This window comes from Ascidiella aspersa, chromosome 3 (assembly GCF_963924565.1).
Source record: "Ascidiella aspersa chromosome 3, kaAscAspe10.2, whole genome shotgun sequence".
Taxonomy (NCBI): domain Eukaryota; kingdom Metazoa; phylum Chordata; class Ascidiacea; order Phlebobranchia; family Ascidiidae; genus Ascidiella; species Ascidiella aspersa.
The window spans coordinates 37,937,526-37,952,317 of NC_139449.1; the positions used below are offsets into that span (position 1 = coordinate 37,937,526).

Here is a 14,792-nt window from a genome sequence, read left to right on the forward strand (position 1 = left end):
AAAAAAACTGCGAGTCAGAATGCTAAATGAACACTGAACAGCTAATTAAAAAGTATTGATTAATTTGCTCTACAACAAGCCTGCATAGCTTGTAAGTTTTATCCTGGGTCACAGTAACCATTGTAACGTGTACACAATGCTACAATATGAAATATCGCCAAGTTAAGAAAACACGACAGAACAGTCTCCTCTACAAGGCTTCAAAGAAACGACTAATATATTATTGTTGAGCATACAATACATAACTATGTCCACACCCATATCGCAGTAATACACTGGAAATATTATTACATCGGATTCAAAAGCCAAACGCGGCAAAGTGATTTAAAGCAAGTTATATTAGGTGTGGAGTTAATGCGTCAAATATTTGTTTGGCCAATTTGTTATTCCCATAAATAAACTCCCTTGATGGTAAAAGTTTATGTATTTACTTTCAAGCGTCACTTTAGGATTGTTAGGCAAAGTGAACAAAATGTTTTCTTTTAAAGCTTAAAATTATGTTTTGTGTATATAAAAGTGACGGCATCAACCTTATTGTACAACAGCTGGTCACGCATGACTACCCCCATTAAACGTCCAATCCTTGCGTATTACTCTTACGCCACTCAAACCCCTTGTTTTAAAAGGTTGCGTGAGCCTTATGTTGTATAGGCACGTCCCACAAACCTACAACAGAATCAAACTTTAAACTCCGCTCCATATCCTCTATATCCTGTTTTTAACAACCAACATTTCATGGTACAGATAAACCATTGAATGGGAACAGCTTTGAAACCAGCTTTCATCCAATAATAGCAAAAAATCGTGTGATTTTATTTAACTTCTGCTGTACAACCTCTGTTTAACAACTATCTTTAAATATTCTTAATGCGTGATGAAATTTTGCGTATGACGTTTAATGGTATGTGATACAAAGGATATATAATACAAAGCGTTAAGTAAATATTTAATAATAAAAAGGTTCCTGGCCTTCACAGGTAAATGACGATAATGACTTTAAATTAAAGCAAACATTTTTAGACTCTCCTGTCTTAATCAAAGTCAGTACTTTTTTAAGATCTTAGAAGAAATATATTTCGCCAAAAAGGCACCATCAAAAAGCTTTTCATTTGTTTGAAGTAAAAAGTAAAATGTGAATATATTTTCAAGATTCAGAAACTCCTGTAATTCAGCAGCTGTTTCTGGTCATTTACAACCATATGTCTCTGTTTCAGAAAAACCTTTGAACTTGAAAAACAAAGCGTTCTTTGAGAAAGCCCTGATTACACTAGCTAAAAAAATATTCAAATAATAACGAACGACAAACAACCGTTCCAGAACTCATGGTGACGTCATAATATAAATGAAGGCAATAGTGATTGAAATAGGTATTTTAACGTTAATGCACAACCTTTGTTAACAACAATCTGCTTGTTTTTCAGAAAAACCGTCGAACTCGAAAAACAAAGCGTTCGTTGAGAAAGTTCGCCCCACAGTCGAGTTTGACGCATCGTTGGGTAAAACCCAGCAATGGGGCATGATAAGTGGGTCAGAGTGGGTTAAGTGCTGGCAGGTTCCCTCCCTAGAGCTCACCCTCACCTACACTTGGCACCCCATCTACACAAGCTGTTCACCCACGTTTCCCGGGGCTGCCCCTAAAGAGTGAGTGTTTTAGATGGATTTAGTGGGGAATATTTTATTTTAACTATTGCTATTGACCATTTTGTACATTAACTCATTAATGTATTTTTTTGTTAGTTTTTTGAAATATAAAGATATATTTGCGATTTCCATTTTATTGGAATATGCATTTTCAGTTATTTACAACTTTTTTTTTGTGGAGTATAATTACCGTTTCCTCTTATATTTTAAAAATTAGTCTTTAGTCTTTTATTTTTTTCGAGTAGGTACTTGTTAAAATGCTGCATTGGTTTGATTAATGTAATTTTTTAACTCTTTTGAAAACCGAGGGAAAATTAGTCCAAAAAAGTAATTTAAATATTTTCTGTCAGAAAGAAAATTGCTCTTTTAATCACGTATGACGCTTTTTATTCTTTTTTTTAGCAAAATTTTTATTTTTTTTCTCAGAATGCTGCGAACTTTCAGCGTTTTAGATTCCATGTAAATCTAGCGCAATTAAATGTTTTTTTTAACAAAATGTAATCGAATAAAGTTAATTTTATTTTTTATTTTGTAAATTAGAAATTACGCTTTTTTATCTGGTATTAACATGTTTTTAATTTTTTCCTCAGAATGTTGCGAACTTCCAGTGTTTTAGATTCCACCGAAAATCTGGCGCGAAAAAATGTGACGTCATCAAAACAGAGGGGTCGCGTCGGCGTGAAGTTTGACCCCACGACCTTGGAACCTGACGAGATCCGAGTTGACCTTTTTATGAACCCGGGGTCAAAGGTGTTTCTTTACGGGTCACTGCTTGACCTGCTCCTGATTATAAAGGTAGAAAATTATTATAAAACGATTTAAACTGAAGATGCTTATGCAGATTTTACAATAAATAACTTTGGAAAAAACAAATAAACCATTTATTAAAACACATCTAACAGCTTTAGCAATAACGGGGTGTCGTGGTTAAAATTAGCATTCCAGTCTCAAAAAAATCATAGCTAAACAAAAAACCTTTAAACAGCAACCCAGCACGTCAAGAAAAGAAAAACGAATTAACAAAAAAAAATATGAAGTGTAAGTTTAACTGATTATAAAGGTAAGAAATTAAACAAGAAAAGTTTTAAATTTGGGAACTAGGGATAACAGTCTATCTTTCGGTAAAACCTTTCATTTTTTCAAGCTGTTTTTAAAGAAAATATTCTTGGAACGTTTTTTTCGTTATTTTTTTAGATAGAAAACGACGTTTTAAAAAATATACCTTGCCAATTGATTTCTACCTGTGACCTCTCATGGCCCTAGGCTTCACAAATGAATACTCTCTTAACTTTTTTAGACAATATTCTTAGTAAATCAAAAATCAGCTTGTTTGGATGTTGCATGATAAATATAGTTCGCTTCGATGAGCATCATCAGTATCGTAATTCGAATATATCAGAAAATTCTGATTACTTAAAGAGAGCGATCTGAGATTTGGGAACAGGAGATAAAAGTCTCACTTTTTGTAAAAATATTTTTTTTTGTTGCAAGATTTTTTAACTTTTTCAGTTAAATTTTAATTCCAGAAAAAAAAAGAAAAAAAAAAAAATAGAAAAACGACTTTTAAAGAATATATTTTTTTCTGATTGGTTTGTACCTGTGCTCTTTTGATAAATTCTTGTTTTTTTCACAAATAAGTTCTTTTTTAAGTTTTATATAAAGCATTTTCATTTTTTTTAACGCGAGAAGTTTGCAATTATTGTATTAGTAAAACAATTTTGTTGGATAACATCCAAAGTTTTGTACTTGGTTTAATCTTTGTGGTTGGTAGATGTCGGAAACTAATGTAACTCCGTTTATGTTTCTATACACTAGCTGCTAGTAAACCCTAAACTCCAACATTCATCGATATATTGACAATTCCATAAACCTGATATCGAAAGTATAGCAGCTTTCAAACAATATCATTATCTTCTTTAAATAGAAACTGTGACAATAATGAACTGAAAGTGACAATGCACATGGCCCTTTGTCACATGTCAATGTTTGTAATTTGATATTAGTTTCGTTTTAAATACCTGTCATATGAGCTAGGTTCTGGTTCTGCAGAACATAGCGCATAATTCTACTGCATGTGAATTTTGTAGTCGCATTATAGAGTTAAACTTGTTCGAAATATTTTGTAATAATTAAAAAAAAATATTTGCGTCATATATTAAATCTTACTGTAATAATTAAAAAAAAACTATTTGCGTCATATATTAAATCTTACTTATTTGATAACTGTCAACTACGTGTTTATTTTCTGAAAAAAAGGTTATCCTTTAAGATTTTAGACGTCTACTTTCATACTACAATATTTTTTTCACATGTGTGTATTATTGTTTGCTGTTTGAGTTATAATTTTTTACCCTTTTGAGCATATTGGTTCGAATAAAGAGGTAATCGATGTTCGAAATGATACCTACTCCTGTATGAGCTTTCGTATTCTTAATTGTTTACCCGTTGAATTGCATTTGTTAGAAACTTTCAATCTTTGTCGTTTTCAGGAGAATTACTTCGGCTACGATGACACCTACACCGTGTTCTCATCTGGTGACAAATTCGGAGGTTCAACTGATTCCAGTGAGAGTGTTATAAGTTACGACAACCCTCTTTACTACAGGTTAGCACTAAAAACTCGATAACTTGGTAAACAAAGCAGTGGTCGCGTATTCCTGGGGTTGTTGGTTCTGGTTCGAATCTCAGCCGAGGTATTTGGTATCTTATTTGGTAGAGGATATGACCCTATTTTTTATCAGGGCCATATGTTCGAATCTCACACAAGCACCATGTTTGTTTTTTCATTGCTGATTTATTGGGATTACCAAAACATTGGGATTTATTCAAAATTGAACAACTTTGTATATATAATTTTTGTTGCCAACTAAAAAATCACACCTTAATTTATTTCTCCTTTAGTCTCGAAGATTTTTCTGGCGTATCGCCGATCCGGCCATATTGCCGTCAATGGTTTAGAATTCCATAAAATAGACGTGATTATAATTTTTTACACAAGATCATAGAGTGATTTGATCAATGTTTTGTTGCTTAGTAAAAATACTTTTTTAACTTCCTGTCTCCAAAGATAAGAAAAAATACACCTAAAAAATCTTTTTTTGTGTTTTTCCCTAAGGCCCCTACAAGTTACCCTCGACATCAACCTGTGTGAAATTAGCGGGGTATTACCCATTTACCCCACCCCTGCCCTGCATTCGCCCCCAACCGCCACCCTTAAGAAGCTGACGTTTGAGATGGACAAGAATTACCCACAGACAAGATTGCAGGTTTCTTGCATGCCTTGCCTAATAGTGTTTTTTGTCACTAAAAGGTGTATTTTTATCAATATTCTATAAAATAGAAGGTAAATAATTAATTACAAATATACTAGGATTCGTTATTCTAGATTCGAAACCTTATATTCTAAAATACCTTTGGATTCTACTTTGAACATCACTCGTGACCTAAAGACAAATTATTCATCATACTGATTAAAGCTTTTGCCTATTTATGTTGCACTGAATATGTGAATAATGGAAATCACCTTGATCCTTGCAAGATAAATGTCGACCTTATCTCCTGATCAGTAACACTAGAATAATCTAGCAAAGCTTGTAATTTAAGTCAGACACTATTTATAGGACGTTCATTAGAATTAAAACATACTGACGATGCTTTGCTGCCGAAAAACATATATAAATAGTGTAGGACCTGAATTACTTGAATTGACTTTTGTAAGGTAATTCTAGCAAACATTATTGAAAAAGAAAAACATCAGTTATCTATTCCGAAGACGAATTTCATACTTGTAAGGAGGTATTTAACCTCTTTAACCTAAAAAATCATGTTTTGTCTTTTAACCTAAAATAAAAATCAATTTCAGGTTCGACCTTCCATTATTTTGTTGTTTTTATCTTTTTATTATGGTTTGATAAAGGTTCATGACTTAACCCTGATTTAAACCCATTTAACTTGTCTTCAGCTGCTGCTTTCGCAACTTGACATTAAAGTGAACGACCGACTCAACCGACCTCAAGACCTTGGGTTGCCCTTGAACCAAGGCCACGTGTCGCTGTGTGACCTTCAGCTTAGAGGTCACGCCATGTTCAGTGGGAACGGTCTACCTCTGGGGGCGACGCAGATAGAGTACGCGTGGCTGACTGAAGTGCTTGTGGGTCCTGTAGAGGGACGGTTGTCAGTTCCACAGGTGTGTTTACTTATATCGTATAGGTTAACATAGTCATATTCAATGGGTTTATTCTTAGTTGTGGATGTAAGTTCTGTCAAAAAAATATGTATTCTATATACGGGCCCATGATTTAAATATTGAGCAATGTGCGAATCTTTTTGGGATCAATTCAATGCGTTTTACAGGGAAGGTTGTCAGTTCCACAGGTGCGTCAAGTTGCATTGGTACGTTACTACACTTAGTAGTTGAATTGTGAACACGCATTTGGCCGTTGGCCACATGTTCGTTTTTATAAGTTAAGAGAATTAAATAATTTTGTAATTTTATTAGTTTAGGTCCAGGAAAGGTAATACAACCTTTCACAGTTTTTTATTAGTTTTTCGTATATTCATAAATAGCTAAGTAGGTTAAGGTAATTTCATCGGGTTGTAATTGAACCTAATTTTTTATCAACCCTGTGACGACCTGAATTCTGAAAAGTTTTGTCACTCTTTTCAGTCCACTGAACTTTTTGTAAGATTCCTTAAAATGAAATAAATTCCTGATAAAATAAAAGTAAAACCCCGGCTAAGCCAATGAAACATGCAAATACATATGTGTGTTTACAACTGAGATCTAGCCCTTCTGAATCTGCTTTTTGACCAACGATTACGGCTTACGTATAATTAGTACACCGAAAGCCATCGCAGACTCTTAACCGAATCTGTCGATCAATGATTCAAGCAAGGCAGGCTAGAAACACAACTGGTCTGCAGTGAGGTTCGAACTCACAACCTCCGGTCAAGCCGGGACCGTCGCTCTACCAACTGAGCTATGCAGGCTCGGAGGGGAACGAGTCGAGAAATAACCCCGGTTAAGCTTGAAATGTGTTTTCGAAATTTTCTTTAAACCTACTTAAATTTGCTACAAACGAAAGTTAGTCCTGGAATTACTATAAGAGTTTTTCACCAATCCTCTAAGCAAGAGTCATTAAATTTAAATAAAACTCAAAAACCTGGTCATTTATACAGTGCACCTTTCACAGACCCAAGCGTTGTTAAGTTGGGCGCAGAATTTGATCTTTCTCGCCAAGAACGAGGAACATCAGTTGATCAAAGCTTTTCCAAACCGACTCCTGCCAACTGGAATCACATGGGATCATTACAGGAAGAAGGTTGTTTAATATTTTTTCTTTGTGGTATGAATGGATGTGTTTGTGCGGTTAAAATAGTTCAAATAACTTGCATTTTTAAGCTTCAACTAAGTCAACTGTTTTTACCATTTGCACTCAGGCAGAAACTCCTATTTAAAACATAATTTTGTGGCATTAATATTTTCCTTATTTCAATAAACTGGTACGAATGCAAACCCGCCAAAGAGACTGACATGTAATTACTTATTTAGACTAAATATGACGTTAAAATTAGCTTATAGTTTGCTGTTTCTTGAAACTTCTGTTGAGCAAGATGTTTTTAATTTTTAGTAATAATCACCTTCAGTAAGTAAGATTGTAACAGTTACAGTATTCAATACAACTGTGACTTACGCAAATTGTTATCAGGTATTTCTATTTCAAATGTGCACTAAAAAGTTTAAAAAAAAGTTTGGGAAAATTAAACAAGTTTTTTTTTATGTTTTTAACATAGCTCAAAGCCCTGGTAAGATGTAGTATCAGTCGTTTGGTAAATAGTATTGCTAAAATGCAATCACTAGTCCCTTTTTAATGAATTTTATAATAAAACTTTTTCCAGCGTAGGACAAAACGTTATTGACGCTTACTATTATTGGCGATTCTGCTTGTACACAAAATTGTTAAAAACATAAAAAGGTAAAAAAAATAGTTTTTTAGGCCAAGTTTAAGCCTGAGCAATACACATAATCATACGATTTTTATTTATATTTTAGACAAGTGGCATTAACGCAATTTTTTACTTTTCAACAGAACGGCAAACCAGCTGAGGAAACCGACGTTAAATACCTGATGTTACGGATTCGACTGGACAGCCTGAAACTACAACTAGCTGAGGGTTCGACCTTGCTCGACCTTGACCTTTCACCCGTCACGCTGGCCAATGGGAACGTCCAGGAAAGGGGCGTGTTGGAGGCGGTGTCCGTGGTGGCTGACAACATCAGAGTCAGGCACAGGATCGCTAAGAAAGGTAGGTTTGGTGGAGGTGTGCAGGAATATTTTAGTCTAATCGGTGAAAAAAAAATTTTTATAGGGGGTATAAGCGGTAAAAAAAATTATGGGGGTGTAATCGGTCAAATGACCCAAGGGCGTAATGAAAACAAAAACTACATTTGAAATTTGTAATTGAGTGATTTACTTTTATTTTTTTATTAAAATTAATAGTATAAGACATAAGCTTTTAGAGAATTGCCTTTCTTTCCAAATTGCCTTTCAAACTGTTAACACAAGTAGTGAGTTAATCTAAGCACAATTAACATTCCAGATATGTTTTAGTTTTTAAAAAATGTGCTCACTGTAAAAAAATAACCAGTTAAAAAAACAGTTTGTGTTTTTTTCAAATTTTATATTATCATCATTAAAAATGTTGACGTTGGAGTAAAGAGTATAAACACAGTTGATTTAATGTCAGTAGTACAATAATTCAGTTTTGATGTTGCAGTAATGTTTTAGTTGTAAAAAATTGGCGCTGGTCTAGAATCCTACCACAATCATTTGGGTTAGGGTTTTTGTGGGTCAAGTTTTATTGTTAAATAAAAAATATAATAATATTGCGCGGTAATTTAATAATTGTTTGAACGCTGTGGTAGGATTCTAGACCAGCGCTAAAAAAGATCAGTAAAAAAACACCTCTATATTCTTTCATTTAAATCTGTTACGTGATTCAATCCGTTTGTAATAAACCCAAAGTGTCCGTTTTCACACACAAACAAACATTTTTCTATTAGTGAAGCGCTATGAGGATTGGAAAAATAGCTTTAAATATAAAAACCCGATAAAAAATGGCGTAATGTTATTCTCACTGATTGTCACTGATTTTTACACCGTGATCTTCTACTTAGTGAAGCGCTATGATGAGTGGTTGGACGCTGGTGAGCTGGAACTGGGTCCTCTCATCGCCCAGGTTACCATGGCAACCGACGAGCTGGAGCTGAACGAGATGCAGGAAGAATTCCTAAAGTTCCACGATAAAAAGACAAGGAGGCTAGACTTCCTATGGGAGGTATCGTGATGCGTGATACATGATTGTGATCGTGATTGTTATACTTTATCGTGGATATGATGCGTGATGCGTAAATCGTGATACTAGATTGCGATATTGTTTCATGATTGTGATTGTGATACATGACTGTGATCGTGATACACGATCGTGATACTAGATTGCGATATTGATACATGATTGTAAACGTGATTCATCATTGCGATCGTGATGCATGACTGTGATTGTTATCGTGATGCATGATCGTGATACGTGATACGTGACTCTGATTGTGATACATGATGATCATAGATATGATGTGTGATATGTAAGGCGTTGCATGGATCGTGATTCGTGATTTGTGACCGTGGTTGTGGTGATTGGATCGTGATCAATGAATCGTGATTTGATTCTTTAATGTGATTTTAAAAAGGAGGCGTAATATAATGTCTGGATCACACTCATGATACGTGTATTGTCATCGTGGTTGTGGTTTAGTTAACGTTAAAAATGTAAAGCAGAATCAGTAGTCACTTAATGTTTCTAGTGAAACCATTATAAATGTTCTTAAGCCTTATCTTGTAATACAGAATTGTCAATTTGTATGTTATCGCCAACCTTATGCTATATTCCCTTTGTTTCGTCACAGAACGCTGAAGAATCGTTGATCCGACGCACCAGCTCAGGTATGACGTCACTCCTGGATAATGTGAGGGTGATGAAGTCTTGGGGGTGCACATTTTTCACCCCCCTCAGCACAACCCACCCCACCTTCTTCTACAACCGACAAGTCACAAGGTAATAACTCCTGTTTAGGATTGAATAAACTAGTTTTTCTAGACATTTGCGGCCATTTATATTGAGATTTCATTCCATGGCTTACAATAAGGCGTGGTAATAAAACGATGCAGATGCACTTCAATCATAATGCGAAATGTTTCAGTTAGCCTAAAACATAGCAATCTATTTCATCCTATTGTTCGCAGAGCATCCACTCACCAATCCCACTTCGTGAGCGCGAGTGACGAGCTCCTCGGAGAAGTAGGAGCAGGAGTGGGAGGAGCAGATTGCTCCGATGAGCAGAGTGAGGAGGAAGTGTTCGACTCCGGCATGGACTTCGGGATGAGTCTCCTTGTGAGAGGACGGAGGCTCCTCATGAGGAAGTCCGCATCCAAAGATGAGGATCGTCGCTCCTCTAAGAGGAGGAAAGAGGGGGAGTTTGCTCCTAAAGAGAAAAGTGAGTGATCGTTTAAAGCAGTTTAATCTAATTGTTATGATTCTTAAGTTCTACCGCAACTTGTGTATCGAGACTTTTTTTTATATACAAGGCAACGGCCCGACACTTCTAAGGAATTACTTGATTCTATCGTTAAATGATGAAAAATGCCCACAATACTGTACTGAGGTTTATTAAATTGTCGGTTCGTTTAAATTTCATCATTTTTTTAATTTGCAACCGCCAACATTTCAACTGTCCTTCTTCATGAAGGAAAATATGCCAAGGGTTGCTAGAATAAACTATGCAGGCCAGATTTGACCCGCGGCCCATAGTTTGGTAACCTCTTTTTATTTTTAGTTTTCACCAACGGATACTTATACTCATACGTTTATGTACGCCGGGTGGGCAACCTTTATAACACAAGGGCCAGTTCGGAAATGTAATGCTTACAGGAGGGCCGCACATCATAAACACTAATTCATATGTTCAGCTTTAACTAGAAAAACTCATGAGCTACTAGGTTGCAACTATGGCAGTTTTGTCAGTGCTGTCTACTTGAACATAACATCTTTGTCAATATGGTAAAAGTGTTACACTTTGAACATACCAGACAAGTGTAATTGTTGCAAAACAATTCTTTATCATAACAACGTGACACAAAAACAGGAAACTGATAGAGCAAAACTTCCAACATGGTGCACCTCATAGCCTTATTTCGGGAAAAATGGATGGACGAAGGTGAAGGGCCGCACAAAAAATGGAAAAGGGCCGTTGCCCGCCCCTGATAGACGCCACAGTTGCGTTACCGCAATATATTAAAAAATCTTTGTGCCGAATTCACCCATATAATTAAACATTTAGTTTAACGTACACTGCACCAATTTGGTCATTTTTGCAACAAAGTGTGAAAAAAGCTACTCTAGTTGAAAACATAAAACTGTTTTTTGCGTTTACGTGTGTCGAACTAGGATGCATCTCTGTCTTTACCTGTTTATTTTTTATTCTTCAATTGTTATGCGTTTTCATAACTTTTTATACACCACTTAAGTCACTAAGATACTGTTGTTATCAAACAGCAGTTAAACAACTTGGATTTAACTTTTAAGCGCATCTTTCTTCCCAGGTTCAGTTACGTTTACGCATGCGTGTTTTACGCAACTTTTGTGCACGTACGAAAACGTAAGCAGGTTTATGTCGAAGCTGGATGCAACTGCGTCTATTTTTTTATTTTATATGTTTTAATAACTTTTTATACATTACATAAGTCACAGAGAATTATTATTTTTTCAAGGTGAAAATCCAAAAGAGTTAACCTGTGTTTTTACCTGTTTATTTTTAGTTCTTTATTTTTTATGTTTCATAACTTTTATACAGCATTTGATTCACCAAGATACTGTTGTTTTTTCAAACGACAATTAAACAACTTGGATTTAACTTTTTAATCCAGCTTTTCTTCCCAGGTGAGAAACCAAAAGGGTCTCATCTTCCCAGAGGAAAGTCCTTCAAAGAAGACACAACAGATGCTCCTTTTCGTCCCCAGAGACAGGAGGGCGCTACCATTGTTCCACTAAAATCATCCTTACGGAAAAAAACAGCCGGGCAACTTTTAATGGAGGACCTTGGCGCTAAAAAACAAACAAGTGATGAAATATCCGAAGGTCGAAAGAGATTCTCGACCGAGTCGTACTTGAAGCGATCCACGGAGTCGAACCTCTATTGTTCCGCGGAGTCGGATTTTAAAAGTTCCGGTTCCACAAGTTCGGAAGCTTTTTACTCCGCGGAGTCGGACGTGGAAGATGAGGAATCAAGCAGGTCCGCTGCGTCGTCCTCGATTCCGCAATTTACAGGCGACATTGAAGCGCAAACATCCACCGAGGCGGTTAAAGATGGAATCGCGGAATTTTTAGAACCATCCACGGACTTTAAAAGCAAAAAACTTTTCGAAAATCAACAAGAAGCAAAATCAGAGTCAGAGGTAAAAAGCGGAATAAGCGGACAAGTTGGAATTGACGGACGTTTTCCGCGGAGTCGTCCGGATGTCCTCGAAATCAACCACGAGATCCGCATCAACCGGGTTTCGAAGCACGGGTTAAAAACTCCGTCGCGGAAATGCTCTGTTCGAAAACAAACTCTCGCCAACTCGGACGAGTTACTCGCTTGCTACGAAGGCGTTCTCGCTTCATCGAAACTCACCCCTGACCCCAAGGGGAGTTCCCCTGGGTTCGTGGAAACCTGCGGCGGAATGCGACCCTCCGTGATCCTCAAGAAAGAGGATTATGACGTCACACTGCAGCGACGCTATTCGATGGACGTGCTGAACCAGACCGATGAGGAGAAGTTTAACAGCACCAACATTAAGCTGCACGTGAAGGTAAGTGCTCATGTGAAAAGTGTATTTCCGTGAAAGTAAGTGCTCATGTGAAAAGAGTATTTCCGTGAAAGTAAGTGCTCATGTGAAAATATGATTCCATGTGAAAAGTAAAGTACCATTCGCGTAAAAAGTGGCTTTACGTGAAAATACGGTTTCTGTGAAAAGTTGATTCACGTGAAAAGTCTATTTCCGTTTTCCGTTAAAGTAAATTGGAAATTGTATTCGTGTTAAACTATGTCACCGTATGAAACATTTATGCACGTAAAAGTCATGTGAAAATTTTATTCATGTGAAAAGTTTATTTCCGTTCAAGGAAGTTATCATCGTGGAATGAATTTATGAAAGGTATTATATGAAAAACAATTTTGTTATAAACAATGACTTCAATAACCAAAAACCAAAACTTTTCTTTCATCCTTGTTTGATCTGATATTTTTATTTAATAAGTATAAGGAATTGGATTATAAAACAAATTCGTAAAATTATTTTAATCAAATCCTAAAAAACCGAACATTATCAAGAGCTAAATACAGTAAATATCCTTGTGAAAAACACCCTTATAAACCTTACTGCTAACACTTTAACCAAACACTTTGTAATACCAAAACTTTTGTTTCAACCTGGCCGGATATGTTTATTTAAAATGTAAAAAGATTATATAAAAAAAATCCTCCTTCTTTTTAGGACTCTGTGAAGATGCAGGTATCCCCGTTCCTACTCGAATCCCTGCATCACTTCACCGAAGCCGCGCAACAATGGGCCGCGCATCGACACCCCTATGACGTCATAAACGAGCTGCAGCGATCGTGCGTCGATAGCGCTGTTACGTCACACAAGGTCATGGACTCGGCGAAACTAGCAGGTGAGAGAATGACTTAATCGCTTTAAAGTGTAAGATGACATGACGTCATCAGTTGAATACCATTATTTGTGACGTCACAAAATTTGTCATATGTGTTGAGATTGTAGTTTGACAGTGTGATCACGGCGGTGCACATGATAACGTGACGTCGTTTGTCCATAAAACTAGGTTGTGACGACAAAATGTAAATCTGGAATTAAAATTTGTCTTATAAAAAATAGGATTTTCTTGTTTAGGTTTTTATAGATGTGTAAAGATGTCTAAGAAAGGTGAACACATCGAATTAAACTATAATTCATTATTTTTCCAAGAATTATTAGTTTTTTTTTATAACACATACATTTACGCTACCTGAAATTGCATTGTCTTAATGTATTTTGATCATTGTGATTAAGATTTCTCACCTGTTTGTTTTCTCCACAAGAAATGCATTTTGCGAATATGACCTTTCACCTACTTTTTTACTTAAAAAAAATTGCAATGTCACTACGTAGATTGAGCATTATATTTATTACCTTTCGCGGACTTTTTTCTCTACAAGAAATGCAATTGTTGATTCTTACCTTTGACCTACTTGCAGACTCGCCCAGCACAGACGTTGATGTTAGTGATGTTAGTGAGGTGAAGCCGGGCTTCCTCGTCCACATTTGCGTGGATGCAGTATGTGTGAATGTGGTCCAAGCAACTCTTGGTGACGATCCTGTGTTCAACCTCCACATCAACAAACTACTCCCAAACCCAGCCCTATCTCTCCTAACGCTAAGGTAAGTTGCTTATGGGATAAATATTTCTCGATAAAGAAGGGATCTTCCCCACAGCAGGGGCAAATCCAGGATTTAAGTTCAAGGGGTATGAAATTTTTTAAGAGATGACGTCATAAAGCTAGGTTATATCCTTATATTACAACCAATCAGAAAAAATGCGGGCTATTCTCGAAAAAAAATGCATTTCTTTTGTTTAAATTGTGCACTTTTAATTTTTAAATGAGACGTGACGCATCGGGCATTTAAAATAATTCACTTTTCTTTAAAATGGAACTTATAAAATTGTTTGGCTAAAACCGCACTTGTCCAAAAATACGGCCCAAAAATACTAGAAAATCAAATCAGTTCAAATTTACATATTAACCTACTAAAAATAGGCTCTTCTGGTATTTAATTGATTGTCCGACGTTTCGGCTACATATTGTGTCGTTTTATTTTGCGTGATATTACATTTCCTGATAAATGGTCCTGGATAGTTAGCCCAAACTCCGGTAAACAAATAAATACTAGAAGAGCTTATTTTCAGTAAATACGATGTCTGTAAGCAACAGCATATTTACCTTTAAACAGTTGGCAAAAATGTAGTTTAGGAAGAGGGGCATATCCTGGTAAATTTGCATA

At 35.9% G+C, this 14,792-nt stretch overlaps 1 protein-coding gene across 1 annotated transcript in view; it reads left to right on the forward strand.

The window, feature by feature from the left end:
* LOC146162858 (bridge-like lipid transfer protein family member 1) overlaps window positions 1-14,792 on the forward strand; it is a 77,988-nt gene that overhangs the window by 9,076 nt on the left and 54,120 nt on the right. The window contains 13 exon segments of the mRNA XM_083385319.1: window positions 1,464-1,641; window positions 2,232-2,436; window positions 4,131-4,246; window positions 4,757-4,907; window positions 5,603-5,827; window positions 6,834-6,962; window positions 7,731-7,956; window positions 8,819-8,979; window positions 9,605-9,753; window positions 9,942-10,192; window positions 11,635-12,545; window positions 13,230-13,407; window positions 13,988-14,171. Of these exon segments, the coding sequence (XP_083241445.1) occupies window positions 1,464-1,641; window positions 2,232-2,436; window positions 4,131-4,246; window positions 4,757-4,907; window positions 5,603-5,827; window positions 6,834-6,962; window positions 7,731-7,956; window positions 8,819-8,979; window positions 9,605-9,753; window positions 9,942-10,192; window positions 11,635-12,545; window positions 13,230-13,407; window positions 13,988-14,171 (3,064 nt within the window).